Genomic DNA, 18,907 nt, shown 5'->3' on the forward strand with positions numbered 1-18,907 from the left:
AGGAGAGCGCTTGGTGCACTGTTGAAATTAAGACTGCTTAAATCATGCCACAGATTTAAGATTCATTTCCTTATTTTGAATATAATTGCAAAAAAAAAAAAAAGTAGGTTAGTCTGAGACTGAGAGAAACAATCATGCCACCGGATCCCTATCAGACATGCCGGATGTTAACCGTGCATTTCAGTCTCCCCCTTCACCCCATATAAATACTTAAGATTTAGGTGTTTTACCTCATAGTTTTCTGCAATGAAAGGAAACTGTTCGGGTTGCAAGAACTGAGTTTTAGGGATATCGAGCCCATCTTCTCCATACAGAAACTGCACCACACTGCCATCGCTATCTCGTACAGTCAGGTCATACTGAACTACCAGTCCTTCCAAATGTTTTATGACACACCTGATCCAAAGAAAAAAAAAAGATGCTGTTAAGAGCCTACAAAGCAACAAGGATGATATAACTCTACCTTGAAAAAATACTGTTTTCATCAATATCTTAAATGCACATAAGGGCTGATCAGGAATTCTGGAAGCCAAAAGTCACACAGACAACGCACACAAATGAAATGTGCAATGATATTGCAAAGCTTTCTGCATGTTGCCCCTCCAGTTTCCTTGGACTGGAGTGACTTTAAATGAAATAGCAAATCACTCACTATTTCTGCTGTCACTCTTCAAACAGTTGTCTGAAAAAACAAGGGCATCCCTCCCTTTAGAGCCCCTCACTACCCTCAGAAACAAAAAAGTTGCATCTTCTGTATACTGGAGATGTTGTTTGAACAAAGACAAGGGCCACATGATGTGGTCAAGAAAAACTAGAGTTGCTTGGAATTTGCACATCTTTACTTGTAGCATGAAAAAGATTTCTCATTGTTGCTGCTATGTGCTGGAGATACATTAGATAACAAAGTTCCATTTGATCTAGTCCTCCAAGAAGTCAGCTTTAGAACAAACATTAATTACACCGACAGTAAACGTTTTTCTAAAACGCAAGTACACTGAAGTTAATCTAAGCAATACAGGTGCTTCTTTCAGTCTACAGTACTCTTACAAAAAAAACCCCAACCAACCAAAAAAAACCAACCCAAAACAACAATACCAAAAACCGACAAATCCACCCCCAACCAACAGGACCTTTTAAAGGCTCAAATTCTATAACAAGCCTCTTACCTTTGTAGGTACCCAGAACGGCTGGTTTTGACAGCTGTGTCCACGAGACCTTCCCTGCCAGCCATGCAGTGAAAGAAGAATTCCTGAACACAAGCACAACACCATCAGCGTTCTGCCAAGAAGTACACCAAGATCAGCAATTTATGTTCTTTCTCAAAAGCTACATATGAATGTAGGGTGAACAAAGCTGATTTATCTATAATTGCAGACACTGTATTAAAATATCAAGATTTAAATAAACTTCAGTATAAGCACAAGGAGTATTAAACTTACGGAAGGTTTGATCCCAGTGAGAAATCTGCCTGTCACAAATCCTCCCGAGCTTGGGGAAAAATCGTAAGGCTGGAAACACGGCAGCGATTTACCAGATGCCATCAGAGGGGGCCTTCGACCTTCCAGCTCTATCTGGCCCAGCAAACAAGAAATCTAAATGTAGATGGAAAAAAATGAAACATCACTTTTCCATCCAGCTTTCTGCTCACGAGTTCAACAATTTTTCTTGAAAAACATAGTAAAAAAATTAAAATATTCACTAAATCTTATTTAAATAAAGGTCAACATGTTCACGAAATGCTCCTGCTACAGATGGGCAGAAAAGGCATACAGATCTCATCTAGGTTTTTTCAAAGTTATTCCAGCTCCTTGACCCATCCTTAACATAAACACACAGAATGATAACAGAAATTTTAATACAAAGAGATGTGAAGCTAAAAATATTGTATTTTTAGGTCCCTACATTAGGCTCACCACCTCTCAGCAGTGTAGTAAAACCAGAACAACAAAAAAACTCCAAACCAAAACCCCCTCTCTCTTAAGCTTTGGTCATTCTTTTCCACAGACAGATTTTTAGATGGCCTTTTAATACAGCACTTATTGCTTGGTGTCTGTATTGCAAAAGGCAAAATGAAAAAGCATCTTTGCCATCTCTACCAAAGAAAGATTTAGGTGCTCCTCATCAGTTGTAGAAGCAGCAAACAGAAGGGTCAGTCTCCAACAGAGACCAGGAAACATTCTCTTTCCTGCAGAATGTTTGTATGATCTGCTGCATTCCAGCTAACAAGGTCTGCTGTTTCTATAAATCCCAGTTACTAAGAATTGATGCAAAAATAGACGGTTATAACAGAAATGGACTCTCCTCCATCGCCCACTGAGGTCTTAATGAAATCCTTCTAAAATTTTTCTACATCAAAAGCCTCCATTCCCAAAGCTCAGAATAAAAGTCCACACAAGAGCCTCTCATTAGCTTCCATTCTAGGAAAAATCACATCAACACATGTAGTTGCTAAGTATTCTAGCTGGCATTACCTGCATTGTATTTACAGTGGATCCTTTGGCTCCTGACTGGACCATCAACTGCAAATTGTTCTCTGGAAAGCTCCTGTGGAGACCGAGGGGCATACAAACCTAAAGAGTCATGATGGGGCGACAGGAACAAAACCAAACTATTATTACGACAATAAACCAAAGCAATTCCTGTTGAAGGCTTTAAAAAAGCCAAAGCGTGAGTAATCACGAACATTCCTATTTGTGATTTTAAAAGCATCTTGAATATTATGCCATCTCATTCCGAGAGGACAAGGCTGACGTGTGCTGGTGAGGCAGGACGTGAAGCCTCGCGCCGGGGGCAGATGGAAATCTTCAGCCTCCAGAACAGTCAGGCAGCCCTCATCAACATTAGATTAACTTAATAACGAAGCCTCCAAATGAGATTAGTATACACAGATGCCTCGATGCCAACCTTGTTAACTTCATTGCTGTAATTGTTCACTTCCTCCTTGAATTTCAGATCAACCATGTTAAAATCCCTCTGGTCTTTGCAGAGATGGGCATCCTGCCATTTCCCTTGCACCTCCTCACACGATGCTGTTTCTGGCAAATTAAGAGCAGCTCTAACAGCCTGAAAGTAAAATATGGGGGATTTTAGGTGCTAAGCAGACATGAGTAAACAGGGCAGGATTTCAAAAAATTTTAATTATGGGGAGAAAAAAAAATTCTGCAAGACAGACTTACTTCAATACCACCTTGTTTTGACTTTTCGATGATTTTTTGTCTTTTGTGGTCTGCTTTAGGTTTAACCAAAATATCTTCAATCCCTGTTAAAAGAGAGTAACAGACCACATCATGATCTAAACTGTGAAGGAATCACATTTCGTGTCAGGGATTTTGAGAACAGGAAGCGGGAAAAGAAAGTCACAATTAAAGACATAATAATCGTTAAAGATCAGATTAACTGCAGTTCGACGAGAAAAATAATCTGAATGTCTTCTTGAGGATAAGTGCATAGGCTGTCAACAAAACACGCAGCATCAGCTGTAATGAAAGTCAAACATTTACCACAAAATTTACAGTAGAATGAGATATGCAAGACTTGACTAACAACCCCACAAAGTTCTTCCACCTCACTTTATCAGTTGTTCCAGTTGCTACGCAACAGTTCTTTTTCAAAAAAGTAAGACTAACGGAAATTCCAGACAGAATTTCAACACAAGACGTTTAGGCTCTGTACACTTTGATTAGGCAGGATAGAGAACTTGACGCACATACTCAAGATTATCCTTTCCCTTTATGCTTAAAAGGCCAGCTGTGCACCAACTAGAACCAAAAAAGACCCCAAAAAAGCTTGCAAACAGCTATCCTACACTACGACAGCCTTGCAAAACTTTACTTACAGAACTTTTAGCATGTATTACACCCAACAATTTCTGGTTTATACCTCTCTGCACTATAGCACTAGAGAATTAGTCCCTGTTTTACTCACCCATTGTAAATCCCCTGTAGAGCTGCAGATAAGCAGTGAAGAGGCGTCCCAGACACGTTAGCACCTTCCCACTGGTTTTACCCCCGTAGATTTCATAGCAACAGTGGACCAGGCCATAGGCAGAGCTGCCAAAGTGAGCTTTGTCCAAAACTCCACACAGTAATTCCCCATTTCTAATAATAACCTGAAAAAGAAAACACAGCTATTCAGAAAAACACCAGAGATTTGGATCTTATGACGATCTCTCAAGTTTTTTCTGTGTAATCTACACGAAAGTGGGTTTAAGCAAAAAGTTTTAAAAGCCCACATTATCTGTGAACAGTTAAATATGGTCAGATTATCTATACTTCCAGAATTTATAGTAGAAATGAAACTTCTGACACCATCTGTATTTTTCCACCTATAAAGTCAAACAATGTAAACACATGGTCTAAGAAAAACAGAGAGAATCTGTATTAGTCAGGATCAGAACACGAGTTTTTCCTCCCCCCCATGCCTGCCCTCTATTCACCACCTTCTGGCAGTAACTCTTGCTCAATATCCGTTTCTAACTTTGTCATCCTCCTGCTTCACTTCCCATTCCTCTGCTCCATACACAGTTTTATTATGACACATCCCAGCCCCCAGCATACCTGAGATTCGCACATGGAATCAAGACTGAGACATCTGTTGGCAGGTCCCTTCACCCAGGCTCTTCCATCAATCTTGGCTTTCCCAGACAAATTCAGTGGGACATGATCTTCTGGAATGATGTTTATTAACAATGTAGAAACAACCTATACAGAAGGAGGAAGAGTCGCAGGAACTATTTATTTCCTATATTCCTTTCTCAACGTAAATAATTTGGCACGGAGGAGAAAAGCCACATTCTATATGTATTTTTTTCCACTGGCAGCAAAGCTTTAAAAGCTCAGAAATCTGAAGTTTACAAGACAGGAGTATCCTCTTGCTACTCTAGCTTTTGAAAGATCAACGAGCTGAGACGCAATTATTCAGAAACATATGGCACCAAAGATTTTGCCAATAATTAGATAGATAATTTAAAAAGTTGTCCTGTTGGGTTTTACAGTAAAAACTGGCAAAGAATTTCCCCTACTTTGCTATGAGACGCAACACTTGAATGGTAAACTCTCCCACTCACTTGGGCTTCCCAGATATTACATCAATCTAATGACGATCTCAACCAAAAAGTCAAATACCAGAATATTTACCTACAACCTTTAAGTTCAGAGATTTAAAAGCACTGACGGGCATAACCTGGTCTACTTTAATGAACAAATTCCTTTTCTGCTCCCATTCCTGTGAACTGGATCACGATACTTCAGTCTGTAACACTGTTTAGAGCAGCAAGTACTATTCTAATACCGTCATTTTAAATGAAAGATGACTCTTATGGCTCAATAACACACATCAACATCTATGTGGTGTTAATTAGACGATGGGATCTGGCTTTTCAGCACCCTCAGCAGCAATGGTTTTAATGTTAGCACTCGGCTTACTTCGGAACAACCAGCATTCTTTAACCCAAGAAATTATAAACTACCTGCTTTCCTGTCCATAATCGCTGTGGTTTCATAATGGCAGGAGGAAAGATTTTAATTTTTCCTTTTTTGTCTGTTAGTCCTCGGTAAACGAGCTCCATATATTGCTCCCTGGTGAAAAAGCAGCCCCGGATTGTCATGCTGACTCCAGAAATCATGTGATCCTGGATCAAGCCGGGAAGTGGTTTCCCATCCTGAAGAGACAACAAGAAAAAGAGTCAGGGGGAGTAATAAGTCATGCGCTAGCAGCTCCCAAAATTATTCCAGCTGGATAAAAACACTAAAGTCATTTGTAAAGAATGTGTCATCACAGCACAAGTCTCTACTGAATTTCTTCTGGGCACTGACATTAAAACGAAAGAGATTGTTTGGATGTGCTGAGCCTTGATGAAGAGAACAACAAGTGGAGACAGAACAGAAACCGGGAATGAATTTCAAAAATAGATTAAAACAAACAAACAAAAAACCAACAAAAAACCAAATGGAATTTTTAAAAAGAACTCAATCTCATTTCTCAATCTCATGCCCCATCCCTGGAGACATCCCAGGCCAGGCTGGACAGGGCTCTGAGCAACCTGATCCGGGTGAAGATGTACCTGCTCATGGCAGGGGTGGCACTGGATGAGCTTTGAAGGTCCCTTCCAATCCAAACTATTCTACGATTTCATGATTCTATGCTTCCTTTATCATTAGACAAAACAAACAAACAAAAATTTCAAACAAAGTGATCTCACATAGGAATAAATTTATCTGATGGTTTTATTTACCTTTGGAACCAGATACTGTTCATCAGTAAAGGCCAAGGTGTAGGCTTCTGCTCTACCCAGCTCGCTCTGTGGAAAATGCGCATTCATTTCATCACCGTCAAAATCTGCATTGTAAGCCTTGCAGTTCGCGTAGTGAAGCCTCAGCACTTTTTCTCCAGCCAGGATTCGGGCTCGGTGAGCTTGGATGGAGGGTCTGTGAAGAGTGGGCTGGCGGTTCAGCAAAAGGACATCTCCATTTTTAATGTGTCGACATACCTGCAAGAGAATTTTGGTTGCTGCCTATAAGGCATTTCCGTGCATGCCTCTGAAAAGACCGCATCTTAAAATATACACGCATCCAAAACATTTTCTTTCTAGTGTTAGTATTCTGCACAAATGTTATAAGAGAATCAAGACTACTTGCCCCTGAACGCCCTCTGCTCCCCCCCAAACCGCACTCCAAGGCTGCGTATCCTCCATTAACTCCCACAAACCACAGCAATCAAACCAAGTTAATAGCATGCAAGCCCTGCTCTATCAATCTCTCCTCTCCCCTGGCAATACAGGGATCAAAGACTGAAGAAGAAAGAAAATTATGCCATTTGTAAATGAGAAAATAAACAATTTATCCAAAGCCAACTGGGCTGAATTGATAATACCCATCACTGTACGCAAAGCACTGGACATCCTAGAATAAGATAATAAATAATATGACCCAGTAGCTGAAGCAGAAGCCAGGGATCTCTGAGTTATAATTTCAGCTTTGAGTACAACACAATTATTCTAATCTAGAAGAGAGCCTCTCAAAACATTCTCATTTTAATTTCTCTGTCAGTAACACCCATATATCAATTTAAGCGATTATCAACAGGAGTACAATAAAGCTGTTTGTACAGTCTTAAAACTGTTATGTTTACCTCTGTGACAGGCTCTGAGAGAACTGATACCACAGAAACAGTCTTAAATATTAAATCTCTACCATGCCTCTATTTGAGACTGGGGTATACCTAACACACATGGTGAAAAGACTATTAACCACCAAAACTTTGCCCTAGCAGCTAAATTAGAAGTTCTCAACTCTTGCAAGGGATGGAGGTACGGTTACTACAAAGCTGCAAAGGTTGATTAAGCTGCAGCACAGAGAACTCAAACTCTTCAGCAGCTCTGAAGAAACAACTGATAAAAGCACTAAGCATTTCAGAATGTTGATGTCTGTAAAAACAGATGGGTATTGCTGTAGCCGTTTCTTGTTTTGTCATCTGTAAAATGAGATGGCGATGGGAAGATGGGCCCCAGGTTACAGCAGTCAGCGCTAAAACATGGACCACTCCTCCTCTGGCCGGTGCCACTACCAGCACGGCTGACACAGAACAGAGGAATCTACTTTGTACATATTTATGGGCACCCCACTCCTGGAAGATATGTCACACCTACTCTACAAGTAAACTGAATTTCAGCCTTCAGAACTACCAGCAAAAAGACTGCTCCAAATACAGAACATATTTAATATTTCAGAAGGAGAGGAAAAAAAGACAGAATTTGCTGAGAAGGACGAGGAGGCAGGGGAACACAAAAGCAATAATTTATCTTCCATAGGGCTAAGACTTCCCAAGAATAGTCAGCTGCAAAAGAAAGACTACTCCACATCTTGGCAAGATGTATGCCACACACTGCATATTAAGAGAAGAGCAAAATCAGGACGGAAGAATGATTTTTAGAATTTGAGTATAAAGCTTGTCTTCCTACACCCCCTCCAACTTTTCCTCAGCCACCTACTAAAAGACAAGATAACCCTGTCCTGGGGGTCTTTGTGCGTGGGCCCACTTGAATCACTAGCAAGGACAGCAGCATTATTATTTAAGAAAACCACAGCAGGTGTGGGAGGGCTCTGAGAAGCCCTTTATCATACTCACAATCTTCAGTCCTGACTGGGGCGCGCCTGACGAAGGGGTGAGGAGCTGCTTGGCGATGGCTTCGCGCTGGGTCAGGCTGCTGGCGCTCAACACCGTCCGAGATCCATCTTCGTTAACCACCATGGAGGCCCCTGGGTGAACCTTGGGGCCGTTGATGACCGCCTGCCTCAGCTCTTTGACATTCCAGGGAGTGACCGGCTGAGGGTAAGTCAGTTTGGTCGCAAATACCTGGACAGGAGGGGAAAAAGGCAAGAAAAAACCACGTTGTTGAACTTGGGCTTAAAGCAGCACTAAGAAAATAGTGTGAAGTGTTAAGCCATACGATGTAAACGTGAATTACTTGAAGCTCTTGGAGGCATCTCCTCCTCAATCTGCTGTCATGCCAAAAAAATACACTTCTGGTTTAAAAACCACTACCATACAAATAGAAACGATGTCCTTTTTACAATTTTCTACTGCAGTAGAAAAGGAAAACTCAGCAATTAAACAAAGGAAAGCATGATTTTAGATTCTGCAAACAAACCAAAAAGTACAGAGAAAAAGCACATTATCATCAGGCCCACTATTTGCAGATAGGCAAGCAGAAGAGACGATATAATGAAAAACTCGAATTCGGGTTTGGTGGCATCTCTGTGTGGCTAAAAATCATTAAGGGTGAAGCTGGTGACGTTATTATGGCTTTTTCTAACGGCTGCCGTAGCTGTCACAAGACGCATTGTACAAAGGCCATGGGAGAAACAGGATCTACTTATAAAGTTTACACCAATTCATAATCCCAGGAAGCAAGTACAGCTTTTTTTTTTTCTTTAACTCTCCCAGATGTGTTGTTCAGTGTAACAGTAAGGATTTCCTGCTCTTCAATGCTCCTTTATTAACACACCGTGGTAACATACAACAATGACACACTGGGGAGGAAAGAGTCCAGATGAGTCTGAAAAATCTCTACATTTTAAGCTGCTTGCTGTGTAGCTGAAAGTGTTACGGTCTAGTTCAGTCCCCAGCTTCCCCAGAAACAACCACTCCTTTATTTCTTCTTACCATAGGAATGCCAATCTCATTCGTACCAATGTACATATCAGGGCAAATGACTGATCGAGCAGCAAAATCCACGCGCTTTCCCATCATGTGCTTGCGGAACAGTCCTTCCTTTTTCTCTAATAGCTTTAAAAACAGAAGTTAATGATTAAAATGTGAAAGAATGAAACATCAGACAGATTCTCCGGATATTACAGTGATGAGTATCATGAAAATGCCTACATGCTAACCACAAATATTTCACTTTTTTCTTATTCTATCAATTTATCTTAACTGTCTGTGAGGCACAAAGTCCAGAGTCTCTAAGACTGCCTGCCACCCACCTGACGAATACCAGGGTATTTTTCTGTCATTAGTTTGTCCATGTCACTATCAAATACAATGTTGACGTGGGTCTGGAGACGAATCCAAGCGTTGTACAGTTTATCTGCAACAGTCTGTCCTGGAATCATTGTCAGGACAGAATGGTCCAGAGGTGCATTATTCTGTCCCATCTCCTACAGAAACAGAAAATAGAAAAGTGGATTTAACAAAAAAATACCTTCTATTTACTAGGCTGAAGTTATAGTATTAAATAGCAAATGAAACATTAGCCACTATTCTGCACCTCATTAAAGACACTAATTTTTTATTTTTTAAGCATTAATGATGTAAACTTAACTTTCCGATTATTACAACCAAGTGCCTCAGAAAGGTCCACATCAAGCTTTAGAAACTGAATTGGATGGGAGATCTCCAGACACCACAGCTACATATACCAGTGGGATTTTAAGTGATAACTGCTAATCAATCATCTCCTGCTGACAGTCCTCCTTCCAAATTACATATTACTGGTTAGTCACATCATGCTACACATCACCGTACTACCAGAAAGTCCTATTCTTAGATAAAAATAATGTAAATCCAAGAGCTTTTTGCACCTACATCACTTTGTTTTCAGAGTCTAAAAGTCGGTTATTATCAGTCACATCTGAAACGCATTAACCATCTGTCACCTCAAAAGTTTTAAGAACACATCTCCACCTAGTGGGTAAATTCTGAGTAACTAAAAATGTTTTCAAAATGTTTTATGCTGAAGGTGTAAATCAAGTTCAGCTGAAACTAAGTCCAGTATCAAAGAGCCCTCAATAATAGAATTCATGAGCAAATATGAAAAGAGGTACAGTGACATACATTGTTATTTACTACTATATGATCATACGAACTGGTAGGTAGCAAACAAGCATTGTTACTAATTAATGTTATTTGTGAATATTCTGGTTCTATTTAGACATCAATGGTCAAAAATAACCACAATCACAATTGGTTCTAACATGCTTAGAAGAGAAAGTGGCTCTTTTCCCCATCATTTTTCATTCCAGGAGATGCTGGAAAAATTTTGTTGTGAGTTGTGCTGTACGTATTTCATTTTCCAGGAACAAGAGCCCGTTATGTCTCACGTACAGTAACTCAACACAAAATCTATGACTAAAGGAGTCTGTGTAAAATGTTTTTGCCTTCGCAGCAGGTGGGTGAGTAGAAACAGACATGAGCAAAACAAAATATTAAAAAATAGAAAGCTATGGAGCACATCTCCAACAGCAACAGTCTAAGCAGGAGCCTACCTGAACTCAACCCACATATCCAAAAAGCAAAACGATAACCAGATGATCTTACCGTTTGGATTTCTTCTTCTGTAATTTTTATTGGCTGACCTTCTTCTTTTGCCATGAAAACCAAGAGCTTCCGGATCATTTGGGCGTCTTTCATGACAGCCTGCAGGTTCACGGTCTGCCCGTTCGTAAACACTTTGTCTCCAACACGATTTATGGGACGATACCTACAGCAGATCGAAATTACTTTAGAAGATTAAAGTCACCAAAGAGTAGCATGATGAACTTCAAACATTCTAAGCTAAGTCTTCAATGCATGAAAAATAACTCCTATAAACAGTCAGTGAGCATTTAAAAATTCTTATATTGTACTTGGACAGTCATAAAAGAGGAATGATTCCTTAAAAAGAAATTCTACTGGTACTATACGAATAATTTAAAATACTAATACTAAAATACATTTTTTCATAGTTAGTATTTCAGTCCTTTAACAAACTCATTTGAAATTATAATAAAACTTATCATCAGTCACTGCTGTGATTTTTATTATTATTTTTTTTTAAATGGTCCACCGACACTTTAGCAGACCAGTGTCTGTACTACAGGTGTTCGTATCTCCAACTCCTGCAAAAGTTTGCGCTACAGTCTGTGATTTCTACAACAGTTTTTAGGTGGAAATTTTACCTTGAAGGTGGAACCACAAGCAGATCTAAAAAAAACATGTCTGGGCTGAATTCTGAATTCTCATGGGGATTCATCCCAGGGAAGAGATAACACAAAAAGAAACCTAAGAAGATGCAACAGAAAAGATAAACTCATTATCACTGCTATTGTTTGGGAATCCAAACCCTGAGATGCACTTGGTCAATCAAGCCAAAAGCATCTCCTACGTTAAATAATAGCGAGCTTGTTTAAAATGAAACCATTTAGGCATACTTTAGAAAAAATTGCCATTGTTCTTTTTGGTCACATATGTGATTTTTTAGAAACAACGCTGATAAGAAATACAGAGTATAGCAAAAGAAAAAAGCAAAATGGAAGCAATTTCCAGCTACCAGCTGTGACTGATACCTGAAACTGCTTTGGTTTTTCCTGGTAACCACAGGCAGATTCAGAGTACGGGGAACTCAAAAAACAAGACGGCTAAATACATTTGCAGCCTTTAACCAAGTAAGCGGGGGGAATATTAGCTGTAGCACCATATGAACAGCAAATTCTCTGTAAACAACAATTGTGATTTGTGGCGAGCCACAATTTGAGAAGAGCTGATCAAACTATTCATTTAATTCAGCTCTGTGCTCACCAGCTACCAGTCACAAAAATCTGCCTTGCAGCAGCCAGGAGCCCTAAAGGCAAAAGGCAAAGATTTGACAGGGAGTTCATATGGAAACATTTGCAGATTTTGTATAGCAAATGATACAGAAAACAAAGTAATGGTGCTCTTAACAACCATTACCTTCATTCTTCCACAGAGCCAGGATGTATTCCTTGGCAGCCATCGGTGTCAGGTATCCTCTCTTCCCTAGCTGGCTTTCATCAATAGCTGAAAAATAGAAATAATAATAAAGTAATAATTTAGATAAAATAAAATTAAATATTTATTTTTAAAAAAAATCACAGGAGGTTACTTGGAAAGGTTTTTTCTTTGCTTACAATGCTAAGTGCCGGAAGCGCTCAGAAGTGCTGGAAGTGCTCAGAGAAGGAATGGAAATACATAAGAAACACACTGGCTGACACCTACATTAAAATTATCATTAAAATGTTTGCTTTGGGAATATGAAATTACCTAAAGAAAGCCTTCCCCATATGGGAAAAATAAGCCATTTCTGTGACTAATGGATATCAATATAAGTGACTGAAATAGAACTCAACTTTAACATCTGAAGTGTACACTTTATTTGATTAATGGCGAGCTGGACCTCTTCTTCAAATTATCTCATCCACCAACCAAAACACAAATCAAGGGTCATCCTGCAGCTGCAGAACACAGAACTGGGATTCAAGTATCACCACTGAGATCAAGGTTTCAATGAAATACCCAACTGGATGAGACAATAGTGACAGTCAGGAATCCATCAATGTTATGAGTCCGGGCTAGCTGTGTTTTGGTGGAAAGGGAAAATACATGGTTTTGCTACTGAAAAACTTAAAGTTCGGCTTTTTTTTTTTTTTAAAAAAAAAAAAGAAGCCAGAGATTTTAGGTTTCAATTTCCATTTCTCTTGCAGGCCAGGCCCTTGTGTCCCAGAAAAGCCAGAGCACATGACTCAATGAAAAGCAATTATCCCACAACCTCAGATAAAGTTTCCTACTCTTCTTTTAGCTAAGGTCCAGAAATCCAGATTTTTCCACCCTGAAACTTCAGTTCCCCATTCCTTCAGATAGAAAACCTTACCATCCATAAAGCACGAACGCATCAACACCAAGGTTAAAAGTGCTGCCTCCAAGGTCAATACAACGAGCAACCGTGACACAGGCTGTGCACAATGTACGTAACTGTACAGTCCATCCCACTTCAGGAGGTATAATTCTTCACTTTAAAGAAAGTAATCCAGGGTGTTATGGCCTTTGAACACCAACAGGAGGAAGATATTTCTTAGCTGTACTTCAGCTGTGAAAGTTAACAGAACCGTCGAGAATACGGCTAGTTTTGAAGCTTGGCAAGGCAAGGTATTCTAAATCTGGCAACTCACCAGACCTACCAGAACAACGATTTTCTTCACTGGTATAAAACACACTCAGAGACTTTGGACAGTCTTAAAGGGGCTCAAAGAAAAAGCCCGAAGTAGCAGCCCACAATGTGATGAGTGAAATCATAGCTCTCACTGAAAAATAGTAACACTGGGATACTCAACCTTTCCTGCCTTTGTTGAATGTGTTACAGACAGGATGCTAAAGCCGGGATCTGACCTTTCCGCTCTAAACCACCGACATTGCGCTTCTTCAGTCACAACTCCAGAGATTTAGTCTAGTATTTAAACCACAGACTAGCAAACGGAATGAGATCTCTCTATATAAGCCTTTTCTAAGGATTAAATAACTCACGCACAAATCCACTTCAATTATAACTGGCTGCGTAAAGGATCAAGGATACAGCAAGAGGAGAAAAGTAAGTTTAAAGCAATTCAAACAGGTTAATTAAATCTGGAAAATGTCACCTACTTTCTTTTCTGTCTTTTCCTCTTTAAAAGGAAATTCTTTCATAAGAGTTAGGATTACCTGATATTCTCTCTGAAGCATGGCTGCTCATCTTTGTCCCAGTTATTTTTTTATCTGGTTTCTTTATTTTAAATATCTAGCAAAAAATCTACCTGCCAAAAATTAAATGTCCAAAAACCACAGTGGAGTTGGCATAGGTTCTGCTTTTGTACTTTTTTTTCCTGACATACAGACACTCAATGCTGCAGAAGCACAGAAGGCTTGCAAATAAAAAAAATTAATGGAGTCAGGTACTCCCCTACTGGTTTAAGTTTTTTATAAACGAGCCACAAGTGCACAGCCACTGCTAAGAACCTGTGCACCTTAAACACAGGAAAATAAGTGCAAATATATTTGAGTAGAGGAGAAATACGTCACCTGCTGGCTCATCCAGAATGTCTTCCCCTCCTGACTTATGGTACATTGTAGAAGGATAAGTTACTGTCAGCTTGCTATTATGTTCTTTTCGCACTAGTGACCTCCTAGATCTTAAAGGAAAAAAAATAAAACCAGGAATGGCAGATGAAAGTTAATACAAATGCTCACAATATTTAACTTTACACCAGCTATTTACTTCCTCAGGTAGTTACACTTACTTGCAGTTTGGGCATCTCTTTGAACTCATATGTACTTTCCAGAACTGTCCTATCAGTTTATTCCTACACTCGCATACATTTTTGACCTGATAAATAATAAAAAAATTACTTAAGAATAATGAAAATAATAAAAATGAATTAAAACATTTGATATGAAGAAGTTATTAAACAATTAATGTTAACTATCAACATGAACATTTTTGGTATAAATGCACATACACACACCCTTGTATTGATTTAATGCCTTTACTTCTAGTGTTCATTCCATCATCTTCCCATATCTGTTGGAAACATACACCTCTCAATGCTCACCACCCTCCTTTTTAAATTTATTTCATAAATAGTCTTTATTTTTCAAGTCAGTACAGAATTCAAAAGCTTTTCTCTAATGATGAATTAAGAAGGTAGAAGACTGATAAAAACCCCTTATTTTGACTGCTCATAAATGTAAAGATTACTTATAAAGTACTTAAGGTTAGTTTTGAAAAAAAGGGATTAAGGAATTAAACTCACCTTATAAACAAATCTGCTCTAAGACGTTAGACTTTTAAACATCTTCTGCACTAACATTTTCCCGTAACTAACAATGTATGTTAAACTGCATTTAAATGGAAACGAGAATGCAATTATATAACTCTTTCTAAAAATTTCACTGTAAGTAATTCTGCAAATTTGCTGGATGCATGAGTTCTCAAAATATTCTGCAGCTCAAAACAGTTGGAGCATCATACAGAGAAGTATCAACATCTGCAGGTAATGCAGTGACAGCAGCATCAGATTATTTTTATATGATATTTACACCATCAAAACATTTCCCTACGTAAAGTGCATTTTCCAGAAACCTAATAGTTACACTAACAGGCAAGAGAATCTTTTTATGCCTAACTTCAGACATTTCACCCAGAGAGCCCTCTAAATATAACACAGTTCAGAACTTGAGGACGAAATCTGAAGTCTGCACAAAGACAGACTTTCTTCTGCACATTACTGTTTTAAGAGGACGAAACCCGAGATCTCAGGAGAAGCACTTACATTTGAACACTGATCTGTTATTTCATAATTTTGTAATATTTCCTGAACGCGGTTATTTAACTCTTCTTCGATTTCTGCACCTGTCGCGTCTGCACATTGCTCTAAAAACTAAAAAAACACACAATAAAAGAAATTGGGATAGCTCTATAGTTACAGGAGCATTGACTCAAGAAGGAAGGGGAGAAATACACAGTACTTGCCCTGTTCAGAATGACTTCAAGATCATGGACAGCATGCAGCAACCCTTTCTCCAGAACCTTCAGCTGACTCAGCAGTAAGTGAACCACAGCTCGAGTACACGTCAGCATGTGACAATTTAAACAGGAACCTCGAATTAGAAGGTATAATTTCTGAAAAGGAGAGGAAAAAAAGTTATTCTGGTAGATTTATTAGCTCGCACAGCAAGCAAGTAGATTGGTTTGAACTTAAAGAGAGTGCTACGATAACTGAGAAATTAGAGTAATTGTTAAATTTAATAATAAAGAAATAGACTGAAAAAAACCTTATTTCAACCACACAAACCCATATGCAAGCATGATCTGTAGACAAACTACCTGCAGGCCATCTACATAACAGGTATAGGAAAAGCCCGTCATATCTACAGCAACTCTGGGACCGAGGCTGCTCATACATCGTACTGTGACTGCAGCTTCCAACAGCTTGTCCCATACAGGACCCAAAACTCCACACTAGTAAAAAGAAACATTCTGGTCACAAGCAGTATCAGCGTCCCTCAAGATTCTTCATTGCCCTCAAGCTTCGAGAAAATATCAGCAGGTTTTATTATTCAGCACAGCACCAGTGGACTGAGAGCCTGGAGTTACTGCTCCGTGGCTTCATTCCTTCGTCAAATGCAAGCGTTTTACTTCAAAGCTGGGACAAGACTACAAGTGGGATGGAGCTCATCTAACTTCAGTCATCTGAAAGTGAGGTTTTTAGTCTCATTTAGTAGCCTATGCAGGAGTCAGCTGCTGTAAATGGGGAGATCGGCACCTCCAGAGGGAAATTCATCCCAGTTCAGGTTCCTGTTATAGGCTACATAAATCTTCCTCTGCAAACAGACCCACTTCTCAATATACAGAAAGAGCTAAAAAGTACAATCAGATTATGCACCTAACTTTCAGAAGATCAAAATAAGGCAAATCCTGCCCTTGCAGCCAGGAATCCTTTTATATTTAAAAGATGATCCTTCGAAAAATCATCCACATGAAGCACTTCAGAGAAGTGTGCAGTTTGACCATCACTAGTTGCTTTCAAAACGAGCTTCTAACACCTGTCCTGTAAGATGCACACCAAGTCAAATCTCTGCTTTACATCAGGTATCCCACGTATCATGTAAATGCATCAGTTACAAAGCTACTGGAAGTACGTGTCTGACTTCCAGATGCAAGAAATCTTCTTGAGGGACTTTTTTTTTTTCAATTAAACAGACTGATGGATTTCTATACAGCTTCGCATTTTTCAACTCCCTGCTGCCACCAAACTTACACCACTATATTCTTCCACTAATTTGGCACACAAATTATGTCACTCAGTGTACTGGATAGGTTGTTGAGTTCTATTCATGTTGACCCAGTTTTCTAGAATAAATTATCCTGGAATAAGAGGACCTATTGGGCAGAATGTACAACACAGTTATTTGGAGCAAAAAGAAGCCCTGAATTCCACAAAGCACTTGGAGATTCCAGATTAAAAGTAGGTAGCTGTTCATGTAAGTTTGTAATAGTTGTTTAAATTAACAATTTTTATTGTGCCATCCGTTTAGTTAAGGCATGAGACCCTACAATTGGTTATATAGCTTAGCAATCAACACTCCCCCTCTCTTGTTCATCAACATCGAGTAAAACAATAGTTACAACAAAGTGAGTATTTTGCAAAAGTCTAAGGAGTCTATTTGTATTGAACTATCATGACACAAAAATCCTTTTCTACTACATTTGCTATTATTAAACTCAGAGAGAAAACAGATCTTGGCACCTTTACTATTTTCAAGGACTACAAACTACGACGGCTTGAGCACCACCACCCATTTCACCAGCAAGACAATAGTTAAGCATACATACATCAAAAAACAGAGGGTTGTAGACAGGCAGAGGCAGTTCTATATGGCCAAAATGACCTGGGCAGTTGCTGAAGTTCTGCATGCAAGTTGCACACACTTCTTTGGAGTCTGGAGGTCCCAAAGCCAAGTCGTACAGTCCATTAACGGCTGGATTCCCCACGTTATCCAAGTACTGAGGATTTGTTATGGGTTTTACACTCAGTTTCCTGAAGTTGAAGGAAAAGAACAAAAATCAGTACCAGCCAACAGCCACATGATATTTACTTGAATGGTACAGCTAATATTGATGTTTATATCTACAGGGTTTTTTTTTTACTGATAAAAACATGTTACTGAGGGCACTTTGTGCATACAATGGGAATTTCTGTATCACTAACTTCATTGTCTGGGTACAATCATTCGCACCACAGTAAATATTTCTTGTATATCTTTAGCCACTAGATTAAGAAGTCGAGTAATTTTGTCGGCATGTCCTCTCAAGTAGTGGGAGGGGTACAAAAAAACCCAAAACCACCTGGGTGCCAGCTGCACAGCCTTGACTACACACAGCACCAACATCCCACTAACACTAAAGAAAGCAATCTAATGTGCGTGAAGGTGTCCCTGCTCATGGCCGGGGAGGGCCTGGATGAGCTGTGAAGGTCCTTTCCAACAAAAATCTCGGCTCTGCGATAGTTACGCTGGTGCTAAACGATCTGAACAATTTCCCCTCGCAGAAACCACCCAGGTCTTCTCCGTGCTGGACACTCAGGACCAGCGCCCAGGCTAGGCCGCCAGGAGTGCTACCCCCTCAGCCTTTCCCTATTCTTTCAAGCCCTCCAGCGGCCTCAGGCAATGGGTCTGAGAGCCCCACCAGAGCCCTGCAACCCCCCAACCCTCAAAAAGCAAGGGGGAAACTCAGGTGCCGCCATGCCAGTGGCTGGTAAGGGCCACGGCGCAGCAGGACTACATATCCCAGCAGGCAGCGCGCCGGCAGCCGCACAACCCTGCCGGCGTCCTGGCGCAAGGCACGCCGGGAGCTGTAGTCCCCAACAGCACTCACCACGCGGAAAAACAGCACAACCCACCGCCCGCTTTGGATCCTCACCTGATCTCCTCGGCCGTGTACATCCCGAAGGAGACCCCAACCAGCCGCCGCCACGGCACCACTTTCGGCGGCCTCATGGCGAACGAGCGAGTCTTCCCCGGCCAACGCTTCGCTTCTCCCCGCAGCCAGAGCTGCTGCGCCGCGGGAAGCACCACGCGGTTCCGGCAGCGGGGGGAGGCGGGG

General features: G+C 40.1%; 1 protein-coding gene across 1 annotated transcript in view; it reads right to left on the reverse strand.

Moving 5' to 3' along the window:
* Positions 1-18,848, reverse strand: part of POLR1A (RNA polymerase I subunit A) — a 34,466-nt gene extending 15,618 nt beyond the window's left edge. Inside the window, exons 1-22 of the mRNA XM_065634103.1 lie at positions 18,725-18,848; positions 17,639-17,843; positions 15,776-15,925; positions 15,576-15,683; positions 14,544-14,629; positions 14,326-14,435; positions 12,208-12,294; positions 11,436-11,538; positions 10,816-10,978; positions 9,483-9,656; positions 9,163-9,285; positions 8,125-8,352; positions 6,233-6,487; positions 5,468-5,659; positions 4,557-4,700; positions 3,925-4,108; positions 3,177-3,259; positions 2,905-3,063; positions 2,472-2,570; positions 1,440-1,592; positions 1,167-1,249; positions 231-396 (exon numbers count right to left, since the gene is read on the reverse strand). Of these exons, the coding sequence (XP_065490175.1) occupies positions 231-396; positions 1,167-1,249; positions 1,440-1,592; positions 2,472-2,570; positions 2,905-3,063; positions 3,177-3,259; positions 3,925-4,108; positions 4,557-4,700; positions 5,468-5,659; positions 6,233-6,487; positions 8,125-8,352; positions 9,163-9,285; positions 9,483-9,656; positions 10,816-10,978; positions 11,436-11,538; positions 12,208-12,294; positions 14,326-14,435; positions 14,544-14,629; positions 15,576-15,683; positions 15,776-15,925; positions 17,639-17,843; positions 18,725-18,801 (3,132 nt within the window). The 5' untranslated portion in view covers positions 18,802-18,848. The remainder of the gene's footprint in view (positions 1-230; positions 397-1,166; positions 1,250-1,439; positions 1,593-2,471; positions 2,571-2,904; positions 3,064-3,176; positions 3,260-3,924; positions 4,109-4,556; positions 4,701-5,467; positions 5,660-6,232; positions 6,488-8,124; positions 8,353-9,162; positions 9,286-9,482; positions 9,657-10,815; positions 10,979-11,435; positions 11,539-12,207; positions 12,295-14,325; positions 14,436-14,543; positions 14,630-15,575; positions 15,684-15,775; positions 15,926-17,638; positions 17,844-18,724) is intronic.
* Positions 18,849-18,907: the final 59 nt, after the last annotated feature.

The sequence above is a fragment of the Caloenas nicobarica genome, chromosome 4 (genome assembly GCF_036013445.1).
Source record: "Caloenas nicobarica isolate bCalNic1 chromosome 4, bCalNic1.hap1, whole genome shotgun sequence".
Taxonomy (NCBI): Eukaryota; Metazoa; Chordata; class Aves; order Columbiformes; family Columbidae; genus Caloenas; species Caloenas nicobarica.